We start from the raw sequence: 22,521 nt of genomic DNA on the forward strand, positions 1-22,521 counted from the left end.
TTTGATAGCAGGTAAATTTTTCACAATCCATATATTTTTCACTGAGGATGTATTTATGTGAGGGTCCTGGTAATCCTGATCCCCCAAAATGTTCTGTGGCCAAACATCACCTCTTATGTACTACTTTGTTTTCAGTACCTTCTTTGAACTTCCCTTACTTTCTTGAGAACTTGAGAATTAAGATACTTTATTAGAGAAAGACTTTTAATTTTTAATTTATTAAAAAGTTTTTAATTCCTGAAAAAGAATACAATTCCATTCTTAAAATAATTAACTTAAGTTCAGTATCACATTTTCACAAGAAATAAACATATGTGAACTGCTATAAAATTTTTATAACATAGGTTATATAAAATAGTTCCAAATGTCATACGAATGTAATATGGGGTAGAAAATGAAGAAAACAGTTGTTTTAAAAGGACAATAATCAGCATCTAATGACTTACAAATATCAAATCTTCATTTCTGATTTTGTGGAACACCATTTGGTTCACATTATTATGCCTCTGTAATGTTGGTGAGGTTGGTACATCAGAAATACCATTGGTTCTGAAGACTAGAAGGTTTGATTTATCTGTTTAAAAAAAAAGGACAGAATGAATGAAAAAATATATATATCAATATATTTATATATATTATATAAAAAAATATATATAAAATCAAAACACACTGAAGATATAAATTGCTCCAAAGGGATAAAATAAAATGTGTTCTATATACAAGAAATGCTTAACAGCCTCTTATTGTTCATTTTTTTTCATAGAAAATTATTTTAGGAGTTTATTCATTGAACTTTGATGTACTCTAACCAGTTATTTTATATATTCAAAATTATAATCCCTTCCTTAACTAGTATAATTTTTCAGGAATTTTAATAAAAATTTTAATATGCCTGTTACTTCAAAGGATTTCCAACCTTACTATTTTTATTTTAAAAGATAATTTAAAAGAAATTAAAATTCTAAAAGAATCTGAAAATTGTTACTTAGAATAACATATGAGAATTTGGTACTGAGGTCTTTCAGTTCAATAAATAAGTGACTTATTGATACCATGAAATTATTATTTTTTAAAGTACATTTTAGAATTACAAAACTTTAAGTCACTTCTAGAAAACACAAACCAAACTGAACAATTCTATTAGAGGATAACTGTACAACATATCAGGAAAAAATTAATTTGTTTTTGGAGCTTCTTCTTTCCTATTTCTTTTGAAATCAACATGCTGAAAATATCTCCCACCATATACACCATCCATGGCCAATATTTTAAAAATAACTAGAAATCCATTTTACCTTTTGGCTTTGGGGGACAGCATTTAGTAAACTGGAAAATTATACTGTCTGAGCGAACAGTTTCCATCTGATAGCAATTCAAAAGATCTTTAAGATTACTGAAGTTCTTCTTAGTACCACTGAGGTTGTATTCTCCATTTTCATTTTTTGTAATCAAACAGTGCTTATATTCAATGACATTTTCTCTCTATGTAAGTTTAATTATAAAGAGAGGGAAGGAAAAATCACCACAGACATAATAGTGATTACTGTGACAAAAATGGTATCACAAAACAACCAAAAGAACATTTAGACATTTGAACCATGAATACCAGCATAAGGTGAGAGAGTGTTTAGCTCCTCAAAAAGACATCTAATTACAACTGCCTAGCCTACAGAAATGGCTTAAGAGTTATTTTATTGAAAGGCAAGGAAGAAAGCAATAATAATAAACAATAATAATACCATCCTTAACAGCTTTCCACCATTTACATAAAGTCTAAAACTATTTTAGCAGATAAGGCCTTCCATAAGCTGGCTTCTGCCTCCATCCCCAACCTCAACTCCTGCCACTCTCAACATACAACCCATGCTCTAGCTACTCAGGTGACTTAAAAATTTTCAAGCAAATGACATGCCATTTCATGCCTTGATAACTGTACATGCTGTCTGTCTACAGAATGTACATCCTTTCCTTTTGAGCAATGTACTTTTTATTCAATCTTTAAAACTCAGTTCAATTTCCACTTTTTCTGTGAAGTCCTCCCTAACTCTGACACCATTCCATAGGCAAAGGTGACTACTTATTGTGCCTCTACTGTATTTGTTAACCATGTCTAATATGGCAATTTTAATATTTTTCAGTTTTTCAATGTTTGTCTTATGTGCTCTATTATGAACTTGCTCAACCATCTATTTTTTGAACTGCTTCTTATAAACATATTCAACCGACTTAAAACCATTTTTATAAAATTGACTCATTATCTCCAGTCAGTCTCAAGTGCTTCCTACTCCAAAGGACCTTTCTTAATAATTGTAATCCCTTCTCTTATTGTCAATATTTGCTTACACTGGATATACTGGGTAATAAACAATGCTCGATTTAGTATTTTTTGGTATACTTTATTTTTGTTTTTCAAATTTCTTGAAGTAGGGTTGGTTATAGCATAGACTCCCTGATATTTAGCCCTCATATTATGCTGGGCAAATACAGTAAATATAAAAAATATATGCATTTTGATTTGATAATTGAATATAATAGACTCATATATGACAGTAAAGATATTGTGAAATTAGGATAGATTATCAGTATTTACAACGTTAAAGTCATGGAGCAACCTACTTTATGTATTGTATTTATGGACAATTAATTCACTTTACATATGCTAAATTTAAGATGATTGCTTTTTATAAAAATTAAAATAATAATACAATCCTTACATTCTCTAATTTTAAAAAGATAAATTTTGTAAGCAGCTACAAAGTTCAAGATTTATACCATGAAACTGCCTTATAAGTGATAGTATCTTTTTAGATAATTTTGGATAGTAAACAATCTTAGCTGAGATCCAAAATGATCTGTATTAACAGTGAGATTTCCTTGCAGTTTTACACTTAAAACATACATTGTAGATCATTATTCTTAATATTGGAGAACCACTAGTTAAAAGTGCAATAATGCCTTTCTTCATTATTACCCTATTTCACTCTAATCCTATAACCATTATCTGTAAAAGGAAAGTTTACTTCTGACTTATTTAGTTCTACATGTTTTGGTAAAGATATGCATTTTTGTGAAAAAAGAGACTTCAAGAGAATTGATGAAAGTTGACACACTGGTAACACCCAAACATCAAAAAAACAAATTCCAAAAGATAGTAAGATATTACAAATAATTTTTAATATAAATCCTAGAAATTATATCTTGTTTATGAAGAATGGCTGAAGTAAATTAAGTTTACTTAATTGCTAGTTATCATATCTAAAGCCATCATTCTGAGTATTAAAAAGGAAATATGGTAGATATTACCAAAGGGAAATTATATGCACTAAATAAAGATGTTACCATTAATTAGTGTGACATACTAACCTCAACAGCAAAAGTCAGAAAATATTTATTAAAGTCCTTAGGACTGCATCGAAGTACATAGAGTCCAGTCTGATTACCAGCTTTCTTCAGTTTACTGATGGCAAAATCCATTCTAAAGGTAAAGAAGTAATTTGAATGATAATGTAGCAAGAACCGTGACATTATGACCAAAATGTCATCTAAAAATTGAAAGTCAAATCTAAAACTCTCAGAATTTTTAGAAGTCTCCTCTACTTTATATTTTTATCAATAATCTTACAAGGAAAAATATTAAAGCACCAAGCTATTCTGCAATAAGTTCAAACCGATTCAAGGGGCAATTACATTGCTTTAAAAATAAAAGGTATTATAAGACATACAAAATCACAAAGAACAATTCATTCATATGAATTTTCTGACTTCTGATTTCAAATTTAGTATTTTAAAAACCATAATGTCATAAAACTTCATTTAACTATACAATGTCATAAAACACTTATGTCTCTTCTACCACAGCAATTGCTAATATAAAAACTTGTGCATCTTTAATATTTAATATAATACGAAAGTCTAAAAGAAGACCCATGGCAAGCAACAAAGACTACTAATTTTTAAAATTTGCCACATGTTTAACTGAAGCTGCACATCTTGAAAGAAATGTAATCTACATGAAAGCAAGAATTATCTGTTTCACTTATCACTGTATTTCTCATACCTAAACCAGTGCCTGGTGCATATTAGGTACTCAGTAAATGTTCTACAAATAAATGAAAGAATGGATGGATGGATAATGAATGAATGAATGAATGGTAGGAGTTTTAAAAATACTGACTATATTAATTATAGAATGTTCAAGTAGTGCAACTTTTTTCATATCAACTGTACTTCTTAAACAGACATTAGGTATAGGCCAAATCAGTCTTAAATACCAGTCAGGACATGATTTCTCAAATAGTTAAGGATAGGTTAAGGTAAAAATCATATGATCAAAATCCCAGATTGTTTCTTCTGCTCAAGTCCTTCAGACCTGGTGCCAATCATAAAGCACATCCTGGCTGAAAGATAACTAGGACTTGGGGTAAATAGATGTTGTGCATGATAGCTGGCTTTATCCAGTGTTAAAGTAACGGTTTACAACTGTGTGGATCAACACGGTAGCTAGTAGCCACATGAAGCTATTTACAGTTGACCCTTGAACAACGTGGGTTTGAACTGCGAGGGTCCACTTATTCGCAGATATTTTTCAATAGTAAACACTATGGTACTGCACAGTCTGTGGTTTTTTGAATCCAAGGATGCAGAAGAACCACTGATACAGAGGATGGACTATAAGTTATATGTGGATTAAAACTTTGTGTTGTTTAAGGGTCAACTGTAAATGTAAAGTTATTAAAATTAAATTAAATTAAAAATTCAGTTCCTTAGTTGTACTAGCCACATTTTAAATACTAAATAGCCACATGTGGCTAGCAGCAATTATTAAAGAGCACAGATATAAAACATTTTCATTTTCATCACTGTGGAACATACTGCACAGAACTAGTCTAGAAATATGGACATCATATACATTTTGTGTTCAAAGCTTTCAGTAGAAGGAGATGGATTATCCAAAAATAATGATGATTATCAAATTTTGCACTATGGCTCCTCTGCAGTATTTCCAAATTAATGAAACATAAATTGGAGGGTTTTTGTTTTTTTTTTAAATTAACACCAAAGAATTAATTTAACACACCTAGGGAACTAAATATCAAACTTATACAGCAAGTTAGTATTATAGATTGGGATACAGATGGTAAGTTATATTCTAAATAATTCTAATTATTATGTAGTCTGATTGGAAATAGGCTTTCATTAAAAGAAAAACAATTTCCGTCAGATTAAGATAATATTTCTTTCCTAAACTTCCTAAACCTAGGTATATCATTCTGTTGTGTAAAATCTTCTATGTAAATACCTCATTTACTTTTAAAAAACTTTACTTTTAAAGTCTGTATTACTCACGAAATTGGGCCATGACAGTTGCTTTGTATATTTTCAAGCACCATTGGAGGTGCTACTTCTTTACAAAGATAATGATGTGCATCTGCAGTTAACCTATAATATCCATCAATTAATGACACAAAAGACAAAGCTTCTCTTAATGACCTAAGTTCAATTTCCTAAGAGGAGAAAAGAAAAAGAAAAAAATTATTTTCACTCCATGTTGTTAGATAATTCTACTAAATCAGTTTTCTTCTAAATTGCTCAAATGTCTTTTAAGGCTCCCAATTACCCAATGTGAATTACAAATTCTTGTGTCTCATATTTAAGACCCTCTCAAATATGAGCTTATCGTGCCTTTCTAGTTATAGTTCACTCTACACCCATAATTTTATTGTATTTTCAAATACACCTATTAGACAAATGTGCTAGTCAACTTAATTATAAATCTATCTAATCTGACATAAAAGTTGGTGTTGGTATTAATTAGAAATACTGAAAAAAGTTGAAGGAATGATCAACTCCCAGAAAAACAAAAAGTTGTATGTACAAGAACGGAAATGTGATCATGGTATAATGCTTTGGCTCAGCAATATTTAGTCACAATGAGAACACAGAGTATGGACTTACATCAAAAATTATAATAAGGAGAGAACTGTGTAAGGTATCTGAACTATAAAAGGTATCTAGCTAACACAAATAGGCCATAAAAATAGGTACTATAAAAGATACCATAGGGCTTCCCTGGTGGCGCAGTGGTTGAGAATCCGCCTGCTGATGCAGGGGACACGGGTTCGTGCCCCAGTCCGGGAGGATCCCACATGCCGCGGAGCGGCTGGGCCCGTGAGCCATGGCCGCTGAGCCTGCGCGTCTGGAGCCTGTGCTCCGCAACGCGAGAGACCACAACAGTGAGAGGCCCGCGTATCGCAAAAAAAAAAAAAAAAAAAAAAAAAAAGATACCATTAACAATGTTAAAAGACTTGGCGAAGTGCAAACCTGTACAACAAAGGATTAATACCTAAGAAAAGGAAGGCATGCTGACTAAAGTGAGTTGCAAGTTTTAAAATTTTGGTCATATAACCCTGAAATGGCCTGGTAGGTAAGTCATACAGATACTTAAGTTAAATAAACAAATAACATTAATATGACGTTTAAGCCCCAAGTACAAGAAATATCTGCGTTAAGAAGAAAACAGGGCTTCCGTGGCACAGTGGTTGAGAGTCCGCCTGCCGATGCAGGGGACACGGGTTCGTGCCCTGGTCCGGGAAGATCCCCCATGCTGCGGAGTGGCTAGGCCCGTGAGCCATGGCCGCTGAGCCTGCGTGTCCGGAGCCTGTGCTCCGCAACGGGAGAGGCCACAACAGTGAGAGGCCCGCGTACTGCAAAAAAAAAAAAAAAAAAAAGAAAAGAAAACAGAGCCAGAAAAATAAGCAATTTAAGAGCAGAGTATAAAGGAATTCATTTCTTCCCTTTCAATTAAAGTAAGTGGGATGTCTGAAGCTATTTTGTTTTATTTTATTATTATTTTTTTGGCCACGCCATGCAGCATGGGGGATTAGTTCCCCAACCAGGGATTGAACCCATGCCCCCTGCAGTGGAAGCACAGAGTCCTAACCACCGGACTGCCAGGGAATTCCCTCCTAAGCTATTTTTAAAAAGAGAAGGGGTTAATCTTTTAGAATCAAACATGTCTCACAGTTTGGGTAGGGATCATTTGGGATTGGTTTACATTTTGTTATATAAAGAGGTAGTATGACTAGAATTATGTACATCTCTATTGGTAAAAAAGATTATACAGTTGTTCCTCCATCCCTCTGTATCTATCTCTCCCTCCACAGATACCAAAATCCGTGGATCCTCAAGTCTCTTATATAAAATGACATATTATCTGCATAAAACCTATGTACATCCTCCCATATACTTTAAATCATCTCTAGATTACTTATAATACCTAATATAATGTAAATGCTATATGAATAGTTGTAAGTACAATGTAAATGCTATGTAAATAGTTGCCTGCACATAGTAAATTCAAGTTTTGCTTTTTGGAACTTTCTGGAATGTTTTTTCCTGAATACTTTCAATCTGTGGTTGGTTGAATCTGTGGATATGGAACCCACAGATACAGAGGGTCGACTGTAGTGAGGAATGAGCATTACAACAGGGAACTAGCACAACTGGGGCTGGGGGTGGGGGAGGAGAGGGCAGGAGGTAACTGGTGCTTTTGCTAATTATGAAAATGACTGAAATATACATTAACATACAAGACACTCTATGGGAAGATAGTGTTGGTAGTGATACAAAAAGCTAGATGTAATCAAAAAGCTTACTAAATTGTTGTTTATGTTTACAGCTCTATTTAAAACTATAATCAAAATCCCAACAAGAAAGTAACTTTGGTATTAAGATTCAGAAATAACTTATTTCTGATAACTGTAAAACATAACCATTATTTAATGATAAAGCAACTTACTAGACTTTTACCATCTTGCTTATGAATAGTTATAATTCTGCTTTCATTTGAGCCTTCTTGGTTTGCTTGTTTAATACTGACATCAATAATATCAGGAAAATCACAATATAACTGTAAATCCTGTAATTAAGAGCAGTTGATATTAAAAACAAGTAGAATTTATGGAGCCATTTTAAAACAAGACTCTTATGAAGGAGATTTCATTCCAAATTCTTTTTTAAAAGTATTGATACCAATAGATAAGCATTAAATGGGATTCTCTCCCCCAATAATGTAACCCTAAAACTACACTGTATGTTGCTTTCACTTAAAAATGAGAACATTAAAGGGTGCCAGGAATCTAAAGTGTGCCCTAGTACCCTTCAATCCGATCAACATTAATAGAAACCATTGCCAGAAAACTGAAAGTTTACCAAAGAATGAAGATTATAAAAATATATATCAGATAATAATCCTAAGAACCACATAGATATAAACAAACTTAAAATCTGTAATGCAAACCTAAACAAAAACTAAATTATTTAACAAGTATACATCATAAAATCAATGAAAATTAATCTTTTCAAACTAATTAAATTTCATGACTGTGCTTCATATTATCAATAATAGTAAAAGGAAAAAAGGAAGCAAAACTACCTTAAACATCACTCTTAGAATTCAAGAGTGAAACTACAAGAACACCATTACTAATTATTTAGTCATAACAAATTAAATAAAATGCCATTTAAGAACAATGAGAAAAGAATTATAGGTATGACCTTGTTGGCATCATATTAAAAGCTTCCATTTGTATCAATGGGAGAAGAGTAGTGCAAGACCATGTTTCAAATGACTAAAAGTACTTTGCTTCTACTGCCATTCTACTTAAATTAACAAAGAATGAGAACATTATCATTGAGGATTACCTGTTCTGTCAGTGTCTCACTTTCTTTATGTTTCCCTCTTGACCACTGAATTCCACCGTTTCCAGTTATTATAATGGTTGCAAAAATCTCCTCACCTGAAGGACCTCTTCCAGGTTCTTTTACTTCAAATTGCTCTGTGTAGAAGGCAGACTGAAGAGTTTCCAGATTTATAAGATACTTAAGTTTCAAGTTTCTGGCAGTGGCTTTGCAATGGCTGAATTGCTCAATAAACCTGCGAAATCTGTACCTTATTCGCTTCCTTGTCAAAATATGATAGTCTTGGATCTTTGCTCGAACACATTTTGGTAAAAATGTCTTGTAGCTAGGGGTAAAGAGCACACACAAGAGCAGAACAAATTGGAACAAAACAAAATTAAAAGAGAAGTCACCACCTTTCTCCATAACAAGTAAACAGCACAGTAGTCAAATGGAAAAAAGTGACACAGCCACCATCCATATAGTATAAAACCTTAAGGTTTTGTTTGACGATGTGAATGCATTTACAAATTCTGAGTCACCATAAATTTTTAGAGCAAGAGATGTTAATTTTCTTCCCTAATGAAATGAAGACATAGTCTAGTTAACATTGGAGTCTAAAAATTTATTTTCTCTGATTATCTTACATACCATTTTTTGGCTGTACTCTGAAATGTATCTGACTTCTGGAAATTGTTACATTCTGTTAGATGCTACTGATATTCATTAGGTAAACACACTTCTTTTGTATGCATTATTTTTCTCAGGCAAGCTTCAATAACTCCTAATAATTCCTTTGCAATCAAAACATTCCATTTGGAAATGTTCTGAATCTTTTGTACTTCCATCTCCACGTAAAATACCCTAAAGAAGGTAGATAACTTATTTCTCTCCTGCTCAAATGTCTCACAAATGAAAAACATTTCATTTCTGAAGGTACAACTATATTAAATTTCCATGCATTCACATATGTTAATCTTTCTTCCCATAACCCATCTCTTATCTGGTTAGCTCTTACTCATTCTACAAGTCTCAGCTCAAGCATCATCAAATCCAGGAAACCTTTCTGGACCTTTATAACCACATTAGATGATACTCCCTTTGTATGACAGCATTCTGTGCACCATTCTATAATATCACTTACCACATTCTACCGTACCTGAGTGATGGAGCTGGCTAATGTTTAGAGATTATTGTTACATTTTAAGGATTATTTGTTAAACAGCACTGATTATTAAACAGTGATCATTAAAATTTAACTTAAACTTACAAATTAAGTATATTTAAAATATAGGTAATGATTACTCAAAAGGCATCACTTCCTAATTATTTTACATTTTAATTTTATTTTACATTTTGCTACTATCTATGCTTTTGAGGTTATACATGTCTATCATATCCGAGTGGTGGAAAAGGTTTGCTATTCCTCATCTCTTTTCAATTCTGCATTCAGTGATGTCAGGTTGATACTCTGAAACTGGCCACAGAGAGGGTTTTTAAACCATGGATATCAACAAAAATTACAAACAAATCAGACTTTTTTTTTTTTAAGAGATGGTTGTTAAACATTTACCAGCATACCACTGCTTACTTACTCCCTTTCCCTCTCTACCCTAATCGCCTTAAGGAACTCTCAGTTTTGTACTCAAGTAGCCAAAGCTGCTGGAGAAAGTCATTTGACAAGGTAGATAGGTTGCATCATAAATTCATAATCACCAATTTCAAATAGGCTTTTATCACTGCCATCACTTTTATGACATTTCTCTGTTCAGTTAATTTTCCCAAGTCCCACAACTGTCAAACCCTCTCCAATATCCTCAAACCTCCTACCTTTCTTTTGCCTTAAACCTCAGCTACATTTCTCTTCACTTTTGGCAAATAACTTCACCTCTTTCTTAGGGGGAAAAAAATTTAAAAAGCTTCTCTAAGCAGAGCTCCCTCAATATCTTGCTAGCAAACTGTCATGCATCTGCACTCATTCTCTCCTCCTTCCCACCTGTTACAATAAATAAGGTATAAATCTGTTAAAGCCATTCCTTTGACATATACTTACCTATACCCCCTCTTCTCCTCTAATATATATCCACTCTCTGGGGAATTTTACCCTATCTATTATTTCTCTTCCACAAGTTTTAAAAATACTAATGTTCTTCCTATCTTAAGTGTAAAATTTCCTTATCCCTCATCTTCCTCCAGCTACAGCCTATCTGGCTTCTTTTTGAAGTTTATATAGCCATTTCTATTTTCCTTCCTTCCATTTACTCCTTAACTCACCCCAATCTGGCTTCTGTTCCATCATACCATAGAAACTTCTCTTGCTAACATCAAGAAAAACTTCCATGTTGCTAAAACCAAATTCCTTGTTCATTTTACTTGTCATTTTTCAACACCATCCAACACTGTTGATCATGCTCTCCTTGAAACTGTCTCCCCTTAGCTTTCCTGATTTTCTTCCCATCTCTTTGGCTACTCATCAATCTTCTTTACAGGTTCAATCCCCTTTAGCTGGTGATAATTGTTGGAGTTCCTCAAGACTTAATTATGGGCCCTCTTCTCTTCTTATCTATACTTTCTTTCGCACTAGATACTCTATATGCAAATTACTATGATATCTCTAGCTGTAGCCCAGATCTCTAAGCTCCAGACCCATATCTTCCACAGTCAAGTCAATTTACCCTTATAATATGGATGTCTCAAAAGTGCCTCAAACAATGTGTCAAACCAAACTCATGAGTCCCCCTAACATCCTCCCCTGAAAGATCCTCTTACAGCATTCCCTATCTGAGTACACAGCACTACAGTTCCCCTATTTCCACAAGCCCCAGAAACTCAGGAATCACCCTCATACCACCTCTCTATCAAACCCCATTATTCAATCCATCACCATTTTCCTTTGATTTTACCTTCTAAATATTTCTCTAATTTGCCAATTTTTCTCATTATTAACCCAATCAACTGCATCTCCTGGAGGAACTACTGCAAAGGCCTTACTCTCTGGTTGACTCACATTTCCATTTTCTCTTCCAACTCTCTGATTTGTTTTCTACACTGGTGTGGAGTCATGGGGATCTCTTAAAAACACGAATCTAATCTTTTTACCCTTGCTTAATACTCTTACATAGTTTCTCAGTGTTCTTACCCTTATCAACATGTCGCTAAGGTTCTACATAGTCTAGTCCCTGCCTCATCACCTACTAACTTTTTGAGCTCTAGCCATACTGACTCTCTTCATTCTTCCTATGGTCCCTTCTGCTACAAGGCCTCTTCCATGAGCCTCTACTCTCCACCTCCATCACTTACCTCTCTCCACTCACTAAATTCTACTCACTTTTCAGATATCAAAAGTCACACTCCTTTCCTTTTCATGGCAATTATATATTTGTAGATAAACAGATATATAAAATTTAATGAAAGTCTGGATAGCATATAGGAGAGCCTCAGTAAGTGTAGGGAAAAAAACTGAAAAGGTTTAATTTTAGTATATGTGCTGCCGAAGCGAGCACCTGAAAAGGTTTAAAAACACAATCAGAATACAAATGATTCCTACTTTATCTACTTCTGTCAAAAACTTTAGTTATACCAAGAGCCTTAATAAATTTGGATTACAATTTACGTAAACACCAATGGCTACTTGATTTAACGAGGCTTTGAAAGCTTATCTGGAGATAAAAAGAAGAGTGTAAGATAACAAACTACAAGTCTTTCCACTTTGATCCCTGGAATAAAGGACCAGACATACATCCTTTGCTAACACCACAGTAATGTATGATTTCTTAAATATGGTGAATCCACTTTGATGTCATGCTATCCGAACCAGACTTGTTAGAAGCACTAAAATTTTTCAAGAGACACAAAGTTGTTAACTCTTGAAGCATAAAACATTTTTCCTGATGTTTTCCTTATATTGAATTTTTAAAGTAGTCTAAAATTCAGGCTCTAAAAGTTCTGATATTAATCCTTGCCTTATTATACTATTTTTGTACCATAAAATGAAACCTGCATCTTATTCTTACAATTGGAGTAGGCCACTGGAAACTCTAATATTTGCTTAGTTGTCTAGAAAGGGAGTCTAGTGATATGAGGTATATACCTCAGTTGCTATGTAAGTGGCCTTGGCCCTGGCCTAGTGTTTGCAAATTCAGCAGGGTCTCCTTTAAACTCTTTCCATTTTCCAGCTCTCTTCTTCCCACCCACGATTTTAAAGAGCAGATGGAGAATGAAAACAGAAAGATCTTATTTGTTTCCTTTATTTTCTGTACTCTAAGCCACGATGTCCAATTAGGAACTGGCATACAAAAGAGTAAGTATCTTATACATACACATGCACAAAGAGATGTACAAAGACATACTGATATATACAGGTACATATGTACACACAGAGGCATGTGCTCACAGACACAGATGTACCTAACACACAGGCACAGACACACAGAGATGTATCTTACATGTATTTTTTTTTAAGTCTGGGAAAGAGTATGTTTTTAGTTATACTAGTCAGAGATCCATACTCTACTGGATATTTCTAGGAACAAAGAAGCTTATTTCATTCTGCCAAGAACTAATCATTCATCTGTTCTTCCATTATTCCTGAAAACTTTAAAAATGAGTAGAGTTCCTTGATTATTTCTCAGAAATAAGCTGGAAGTGAAAATTCGGAAAACATCAGTGAGTTAAATTACATTAAGAAGGAAAGCAAATCAGGCATGTTTTTCGTTCAGTAGAGGCATAAATTATTTATCTAATATTAAAATATCATGGTACCAAAGACAAAGGAAAATACAGATAAATTAGATTACTTCAAAATTTAAACTCTTGTGCTGCAAATAATACCTTCAAGAAAGTGAAAAAAATCCACAGGATGGGAAAAATATTTGCAAATCATAAATAGGAGAACATCTGGAGATCTGTATTCATAATATATAAAGAACCTTTACAACTCAATAAAAAATATTGAATTGTACAATTAAAATGAGTGAACTTTATGATATGTAAATTATGCCTGAATAAAACTGTTTTAAAACATCATGAAATCTTATCAATATAATGAATATCTACAGTTTTAAAAGTAAAATATAGGAAAAATGATGCAGAATTTTACAGATGCATTTATATCCTGGTAAAGATAATCAGAGAAATACAATGATAAACCATTCACTTGGGGCTTCCCTGGTGGCGCAGTGGTTGAGGGTCCGCCTGCCGATGCAGGGGAAACGGGTTCGTGCCCTGGTCCGGGAAGATCCCACATGCTGAGGAGCGGCTGGGCCCGTGAGCCATGGCCGCTGAGCCTGCGCGTCCGGAGCCTGTGCTCCGCAAAGGGAGAGGCCACAACAGTGAGAGGCCCGCGTACCACAAAAAGAAAAAAAAATTCACTTGTTTTAGGACACTAGACTTTGGACAATATTATGGTCTCCAAAGCATAAGTGTTCTATCATAGCTTAAGCCTAGAGATGGCTTCATATTTTGTGTGTGTGTGTGTGTGTGTGTGTGGTATGCCGTCCTCTCACTGTTGTGGCCTCTCCCTTTGCGGAGCACAGGCTCCGGACGCGCAGGCTCAGCGGCCATGGCTCACGGGCCCAGCCGCTCTGCGGCATGTGGGATCTTCCCGGACTGGGGCACAAACCCGTGTCCCCTGCATCGACAGGCGGACGCTCAACCATTGCACCACCAGGGAAGCCCTGGCTTCATATTTAAAAAGTCATTTTCAGTGGCTCAAAGTTTCTCCATTCTTCAACTGTGTTCCTTTCAATTCCTTCAGTTTCTATTAATGACATCTAAGATACTCCTTCCCTCACTCCATTCTACTATGGTCTTGCTATAGCAGGTATTCAATAAAATGTTGTTAAATGAATGAATGAACGAAACAATAAGTTACTATCCTAAGAGGTGTCTATCTGTATTTTAATAAAGATCAAGGCATTAGTGGAAAACAGAAGTGTTTTCGTTTTTCCTTTAGACGTTGGAATCTTCAAGACACCTCAGTGAGTTCATGAAATCATACCCTATGGCCTGCACCCTTAGATTAAGGACTACCAGACATCTGAAAATAAAACAAGAATACCTAAAACCAAAAAGGGAAACACAGAAACTGATAACCTGTAAATTGGGTATTTAAATGTTTTGAGGGCACTCAGCAAAGGAGGGACTGAAGCCAGTTATTGAGAAAAGGATTTCTAGGAACAAAAGGAATTTTAACCAGATCATGACATCCTCAAACTTCTAATCAGGTAAGCATGTAATATGTAAAACAAATGTTTAGTCTTCAAACTTCAAAAAAACAATCAAAGCATTCTTATAATAGTCATATATACCTTTAAAAAGAGTAGAAGTTTTATAGCCATTAAAGCTGGGTTGTAGGAGTAGTGTTTCAAAAAATCATATAGGCTTGACTGTCAGAATTCAATGTGCAGAAGAATAATTTGGAGAATGTGGATCACTTGTATAAGAATCTGCTGGATCTGTTATAAGATGAGTAAGGTCTGAGAAGCTAATGTAAAACATGGTGACTATAACTGAAAATACTGTAGTCTATTACTGAAATTTGCTAAGAGAGTAGAACTTAAATGTTCTCACCAAAAAGAAAAAAAAAAGATAAATATGTGAGGTGATGGATGTGTAAATAAACTAGATAGAGGGAATCGTTTTACAATGCATATGTATATATACCATGATGTACACTTTAAATATCTTACAATTTTATATGTCAAATACACCTCAATAAAGCTGAAATTTAAAAAAATCTCCTACAACACTTGTAAAAATTCATATTTGTAGGCATCACCTCAGATTTACTAATTCCAACTTCTTGGGTTAGAGCCCAAGAATCTTCTGTTTTAATAGGCACCTCAGGTGATACTAATTCATGTAAAATATGGACCACTACTTGAGAAATACTGACTTAATTATTTATACAGACAATTTGTGCTTACCAGAAATTATGCCTCCAGGTGTTCTTTTCATTACTTTGGCCTTACCTAATCTTTTCAGAATGAATGAATTAAATAATAAATAGGTGTTGAACACCTATTAAAACCAAGCAGAACCTTGTGGGCTCCCACCCAAGTACAAAGGCCCCTCCTGTACATAAAAAAGCTCAAGTCTCCCAGGACTCCCTCAGTCACAAAGAGCAGGCACAAGAAATTGATAATTAGGACAATAGAGTCACAGAATCTTTCAGTGTCTGATGTACATTCCTGAGTTGTACAGATACTATAACTGCCACCAGAGGGGAAGAGCTAACTGCATGATGACCAGACTGTGACCATGACATAAGCTGCTCCATCTTGCGAAGTACTGAATCTATGGCTAGCACAATTCCAAGAAATAGCCTCAAGAGAATGGGAATAACACTATTGCTCTTAATAATCTGTATCTTTGTGAGCTTCAAAATAATTGTAGCTTGCTCTACCGTATATGTAAGTGGGCAACTAAAATTGCCAGCAAAGAGATGCTACAGACCCATGTTGACATCTTCTACTCTAAGAATAGAGCACACCCTATGTCAGCATGAAGAAGTTACAGAAGACAGATCTTCACCCGTAATCCCACAGAAATGGAATGATGTCTGACAGCAGGGATTTGTAGGCAGCTCTTTGCCGGAAGCAACCCTTTGCAGGAAGCAGCTCTCTACAGGGGACCCCTTTTGTCTTGTCACTTTAGCAAAGCTATATTTTAACTAGCTTCCAGCCCAAGCACATCTTTCAAATCTTTTGATCACCCAATGCCTCACCTAACCTGTTGATACTTTTCTTAAAGAGGAAGAAATGAAGAATAAGTAATTAAAAGATGATAAACTTTTTTCCCCAGCTTGCCCTTCAGTAATCTCATGAGCAAACTTGTGTGAACAAGATAACATCTAAAGAAAGATCATATAAGACATGATACCAGGGCTTCCCTGGTGGCACAGTGGTTGAGAGTCCACCTGCCGATGCACGGGACATGGGTTTGTACCCCAGTCTGGGAAGATCCCACATGCCACAGAGCGGCTGGGCCCGTGAGCCATGGCCGCTGAGCCTGCACGTCCGGAGCCTGTGCTCCGCAGCAGGAGAGGCCACAACAGTGAGAGGCCCGTGTACCGCAAAAAAAAAAAAAAAAAAAAAAAAAAAAAAAAAAAAAAAAAAAAAAAAGAACATTCTCTAACACCACACACAAAAATAAACTTAAAATGGATTAAAGGTCTAAATGTAAGACCGTATACTGTAAAATTCCTAGAGGAAAACGTAGGCAGAACAGTCTCTGACATAAATTGCAGCAATATTTTTTTGGATCCGTCTCCTAAAGCAAAGGAAATAAAAGCAAAAATAAACAAATGGGACCTAATTAAACTTAAAAGCTTTTGCACAGCACAGGAAACCATCAACAAAATGAAAAGACAACCTACTGAATGGGAGAAAATATTTGCAAATGATATGACTGATGAAAGATTAACATCCAACATATATAAACAGCTCACACAACTCAACATCAAAAATAAACAACCCAATTAAAAAATGGGTTGAATAGAACTGAATAGACATATTTCCAAAGAGGAAATGCAGATGGCCATCAGGCACATGAAAAGATGCTCAGTATCGCAAATCATCAGGGAAATGCAAATCGAAGCCACAATGAGATATCACTCCACACCCATCAGAATGTCTATCATCAAAAAAAAACAAAAAAACCCATAACAAATGTTGGAGAGGGATGAATGTAAATTGGTGCTGCCACTGTGGAAAACAGTATGGAGGCTTCTCAAAAGATTACAATTAAAACTACCATATGACCTAGCAATTCCACTCCTGGGTATATTGCCAAAAGAAACAAAAACACTAATTCAAAAAGATACATGTACCCCAATGTTCACAGCAGCATTATTTACAATTGCCAAGGTATGGAAGCAATGTAAGTGTCCATTAACAGGTCAATGAATAAAGAAGATGTGGTATATACATATGTACATACATACATACACACAATGGAAGACTACTCAGCCATGAAAAAGAATGAATTTTGCCAGTTGCAGCAACACAGATGGACTTGGAGGGCATTATGCTAAGTGAAATAAGTCAGACAGAGAAAGATGAATACTGTATGGTTTCACTTATATGTGGAATCTAAAAAATACAACAAACTAGTAAATGAAACAAAAAAGAAGCAGTGTCACAGATACGGAGAACAAACTAGTGGTTACCAGCTGGGAGAGGGAAAGGAGGAGGGGATACTGTAGGGGTAGAGGGAAAAATATGATTATGGGATTATATGAAATCATGTGTTTGGAACTTCTGAAAACTGTAAAGCACTACAGAATTTAAAGAATCATTCAATAAAAACAAAAACAACCCACACCAAAAAAAATATGGGCAAACACAGAAAACACAAATAAATTATATAAAAACTGTAACTATTCATATTTATGAATATGGATTTACATAAGGAAATTACCTGACAGAGCTATAGATGTCCAGGGGGGTCTGATCCTTTTCTTTGGCTATTCTCATCATATCTAACACTGCCATCCCAAGACATTCTTCCTGTGTTTCATGAGTAACAGGTACTTTTATCCATCCATGCAAAAAATCATGCCGCCACTAAAGTAAAAAAAAAAAAAAAAGAAACTTAGAACAAAATATCTCATTAGTTTCACTATCACATTTTAATATACTATTGTATTTTAACCTATAATGTAATTTCCAGAATATATGCATTTAAGAACAATAACTCCTCCCTTGATTTAGAAACATTTTGCCATAAAATTTTAGTAGAAGTTCTTTTGCAAATTGAAACTCATTTAAATTGGGTTCCCAATTATAGAATATATATATGGCATCTATTCACTGCTTATATCTTCAATTATAACTTCTACATCAAAATTACCTAAATTAAAATAGATATTAATTAAAATATGTACTGAGTTCCAAATATGCTCAAAGCATTATACTAAGGACTGTTTTGGCCTTAGTAACATGTGGCCTCAGCCTCCAAGGAGACTAAAATGTAGCAGGGACGTGAAACAAGTAAACAAAAAATTATAATGCCAGACACTTACAGTAAGTGCCACATAACAGATACCTCAGGAACATAAAAGAAATTGAGATTATATCCAGTAGGGGTAATTAGGGAAGGTTTCACAGAAAATTTTAAATTTCATGTATTCTTTGAACATGAAGAAATTTTTGATGAACACAAAAGAGAATGAGGAAATAGAAGAAATGACAAAAAGAAAGCACAAGGCATGTTCAGAGATGTGAAGTAATTTGGTTGGGGCACACAACTGTAAGGAAACAGAGTGAATTAAAACCTAGAAAAGTAAGTTGGGGTCAGACTGCAGGTACCCTTCAATGACTTGATCTTAGAAGCAACACAGAACCATTTTCTTAAAAGCATCCATTTCTTTTTTAATTTTTAATAAATTTATTTATTTATTTTTGGCTGTGTTGGGTCTTCATTGCTGCATGCGGGCTTTCTCTAGTTGCGGTGAACGGGGGCTACTCATTGTTGCAGTGCACAGGCTTCTCATTGAGGTGGCTTCTCTTGTTGTGGAGCATGGGCTCTAGGCATGCAGGCTTCAGTAGTTGTGGCTCGTGGGCTCAGTAGCTGTGGCTTGCGGGCTCTAGAGCACAGGCTCAGTAGTTGTGGCGCATGGGCTTAGCTGCTCCACGGCATGTGGGATCTTCCCAGACCAGGGCTCAAACCCACGTCCCCTGCACTGGCAGGCATATTCTTAACCACTGTGCCACCAGGGAATTCCCAAAGCATTCGTTTCTAAAGCATCTTTTCTTAAAGCATCAAGCCTGTTTCATTGGTAGAAGTAGAAAGGACAGAAGTGCTTTAAGAAACTAAAGTATTCAAGGAGACTCTTTAAGAGGCTGCAGTAATGGTTCAGATATGAGATAGTAAGGATCTGATGTAGAGAACAGAAGACAATAAAAGAGTCTGAAAAAACTGCTAACTTTATAATTATATATAAAGAATGAAGAAAAGAGAAAAAGAGAAGTTCCAAGATTTTGATCTGGATGATTTAGGGACATGGATAAAATCAGACTGGACATGTAATGGGGAGAAAGAAAGGGGTAGAAGGTTAAAAGCACCAATATTCTAAAAACAATAGCAATTTTCTTTATAAGAAAGATAAAAGCCATAATATTGGCTGAAATACCAACCAAGGTTTAAACTAAAGAGAAATAAAGGATCTTCTATATTTTATATAGGTATCTCCCTTCTTTGCTATGAAAACATCTCATGAAACTAAAGTTTTACATGAATTTTAAAAATTTATTAAAAGAAATAAATATGCATTTAAAAGTATATTTCTTTAATATAATATGATATCACTTATAGGTGGCATCTAAAAAACAGGGTACAAATGAACTTACCTACAAAACAGAAATAGAGTTACAGATGTAGAAAACAAACTTACAGTTACCAGGGGGTAAGGTGGGGAGGGATAATATGGGAGACTGGGATTGACATATACACACTACTATATATAAAATAGATAACTAATAAGGACCTACTGTATAGCACAGGGAACTCTACTCAATACTCTGTAATGGCCTATATGGGGGAATAATCCAAAAAGAGTGGCTATATGTATATGTATAACTGATTCACTTTGCTGTACCTGAAACTAACACAACATTGTAAATCAACTATACTCCGATAAAAAATTTTTTTTAATATATTTAACTTTCTATTAACAACTTAGAAACATTTTGTATAAGAAAATATATTACTTAAAAGACACAAACCATGAAATAACCACTATTAACCAAAACAAAGGCCTAAATCTTTATAATACAAAATTAATTCATAGAACGAGTTAGATTTCTTTTTGCTCAATTTCAAATACTTATTTTACCACACATTTAAAAATATGAAAGTAAGTCATTCTGATTAAGAAATTGCTACAGATTAGCGATGACTAGGTAGATTATTTTTAATAGCTTGCTTTTGTTTCATATACTATGTAGGACTAGAGGATAATAAATTCTGTTTATGAGGATATTCTGTGGAACTCATGACCCAAAGATAAAATTATTGAGAGCAGTGCTAACAACATAATCAACCATATATCCATTAGAGAAAAGTTACAAATGAAATACAGTCCCAAATGCCAAAGCATATTATTTTAAACCAGCCTTCCTACTTCCTACAGTATGCATCAATAAAAATTTTGTTTAATTAAAACTGTAGAAAAGTAGTTTTTCATCTGGGTAGCTGAAAACAACATTTGAACCAATAAATTTTATCTGCATTCAGCCAGGAAAATAAGAAAACAGTTACAGTCACAGAATCAAAGATGAAACAAGAAAGAACACAAAGTAAATATCCACTTTTTGGCTGAACATACATGAATTGATGAAAGGTTACTCACATGGCAACAGTGTATTTACTGGCTGAGTAGACAAATTTGATGATATAAAGACAATCGTCAGTAGAAAAATGAATTTAAAAGTGCCATCTCAGGACTTCCCTGGTGGCTCCGTGGTTAAGAATACGCCTGTCAATGCAGGGGACACGGGTTCGAGCCCTGGTCCGGGAATATCCCACATGCTGCGGAGCAACTAAGCCCGTAAGCCACAAGTACTGTGCCTGCACTCTAGAGCCCGTGAGCCACAACTACTGAAGCCTGCACACCTAGAGCCCGTGCTCCTCAACAAGAGAAGCCACTGCAATGAGAAGCTCACGCACTGCAATGAGGAGTAGCCCCCACTCACCACAACTAGAGAAAGCCCACGTGCAGCAATGAAGACCCAACACAGCCAAAAATAAATTAATTTTTTAAAAAAACAGGGCCATCTCACTTTTGGCTTTTATTTGCTTACTGCTTCCAAATCTACCTTCTACAATACTGTCTTTTATACTGTGCTTTAAAAACTTTAGTGGCTGAACTATTTTTTCAGTTATTTTATAATGTCAATGTTTTCTTACAATCTGGTGACATCACTGATCAAATCTGCTATATTTTGTCTATAATATGCATAACGTCTAACCTGATAACAATACAATCTGAGAATAATTATGACCTTATTTATTTTCTAGGCATGGATTTAGAGAAATACAAACATTAAGTAATAGAAAATTGCACGTGGTAGTGTCTAGACACAATTTAGGATTCTACTGTGAAATTATTTTGCCATCCTAAATAAGAAAATCCTTCCAAGGAAGACAAAACTGGAAATCACCCATAATTCTTCTAGATCAGAAGTATGAGAAGTCATAGTACTAGTATCGGGGTAAAGTAGATCAATGAATAGTTTAGGAAAACTTGCCTTATTAATGGAACTTAACTAGCATTCCATCAAAATAAACCATATCTGCAGAACAGATGAAATAATATAATTCTAAAAGCAGCAGAAAGTCATAACTTCATAGTACACTATTCTCAGAGGCCTGTCTCTCTCTTTTCTTAATGACTACTGAAACAAAGGAAGCTGTTAAGAGTTGGTTGGTTCAAATGGTTTTGACAAGAGCAACAAGACCATTCAACAGAGAAAGGATAATCTTTTCAACAAATGGTGCTGAAAAAACTGGATATCCACATGCAAAACAATGAAGATGGACCCTTACCTTACATCATACAAATATTAACTCAAAACATAAAATTGTCATTATATGCAGGTGACATGACACTAGATGCAGAAAACCCTAAAGACTCCACACAAAAACTACTAGAACTGATAAACGAATTCAGCAAGGTAGCAGAATAAAAGATTAACATACAGAACGGTTGCATTTCTTTACACTAAAAATGAAAATATCAGAAAAGGAATGTTAAAAAACAATCCCTTTTAAAACCACATCCAAAAAAATAAAATAATTAGGAATAAAGCTGATCAAGGAGGTGAAAGACTTATATGCTGA

The 22,521-nt window shown here is 34.6% G+C and overlaps 1 protein-coding gene across 7 annotated transcripts in view; it reads right to left on the reverse strand.

The window, feature by feature from the left end:
• Nucleotides 1–22,521, reverse strand: part of JAK2 (Janus kinase 2) — a 145,457-nt gene that overhangs the window by 29,997 nt on the left and 92,939 nt on the right. For all 7 annotated transcript variants that reach the window (XM_059071820.2, XM_059071817.2, XM_059071822.2 and 4 more), the window contains 7 exons: nucleotides 18,100–18,245; nucleotides 8,704–9,025; nucleotides 7,799–7,918; nucleotides 5,347–5,504; nucleotides 3,364–3,475; nucleotides 1,296–1,482; nucleotides 447–574 (listed from right to left, as the gene is read on the reverse strand). In XM_059071820.2, the coding sequence (XP_058927803.1) occupies nucleotides 447–574; nucleotides 1,296–1,482; nucleotides 3,364–3,475; nucleotides 5,347–5,504; nucleotides 7,799–7,918; nucleotides 8,704–9,025; nucleotides 18,100–18,245 (1,173 nt within the window). The remainder of the gene's footprint in view (nucleotides 1–446; nucleotides 575–1,295; nucleotides 1,483–3,363; nucleotides 3,476–5,346; nucleotides 5,505–7,798; nucleotides 7,919–8,703; nucleotides 9,026–18,099; nucleotides 18,246–22,521) is intronic.

This window comes from Kogia breviceps, chromosome 8 (genome assembly GCF_026419965.1).
Source record: "Kogia breviceps isolate mKogBre1 chromosome 8, mKogBre1 haplotype 1, whole genome shotgun sequence".
In the NCBI taxonomy this organism is placed as follows: domain Eukaryota; kingdom Metazoa; phylum Chordata; class Mammalia; order Artiodactyla; family Physeteridae; genus Kogia; species Kogia breviceps.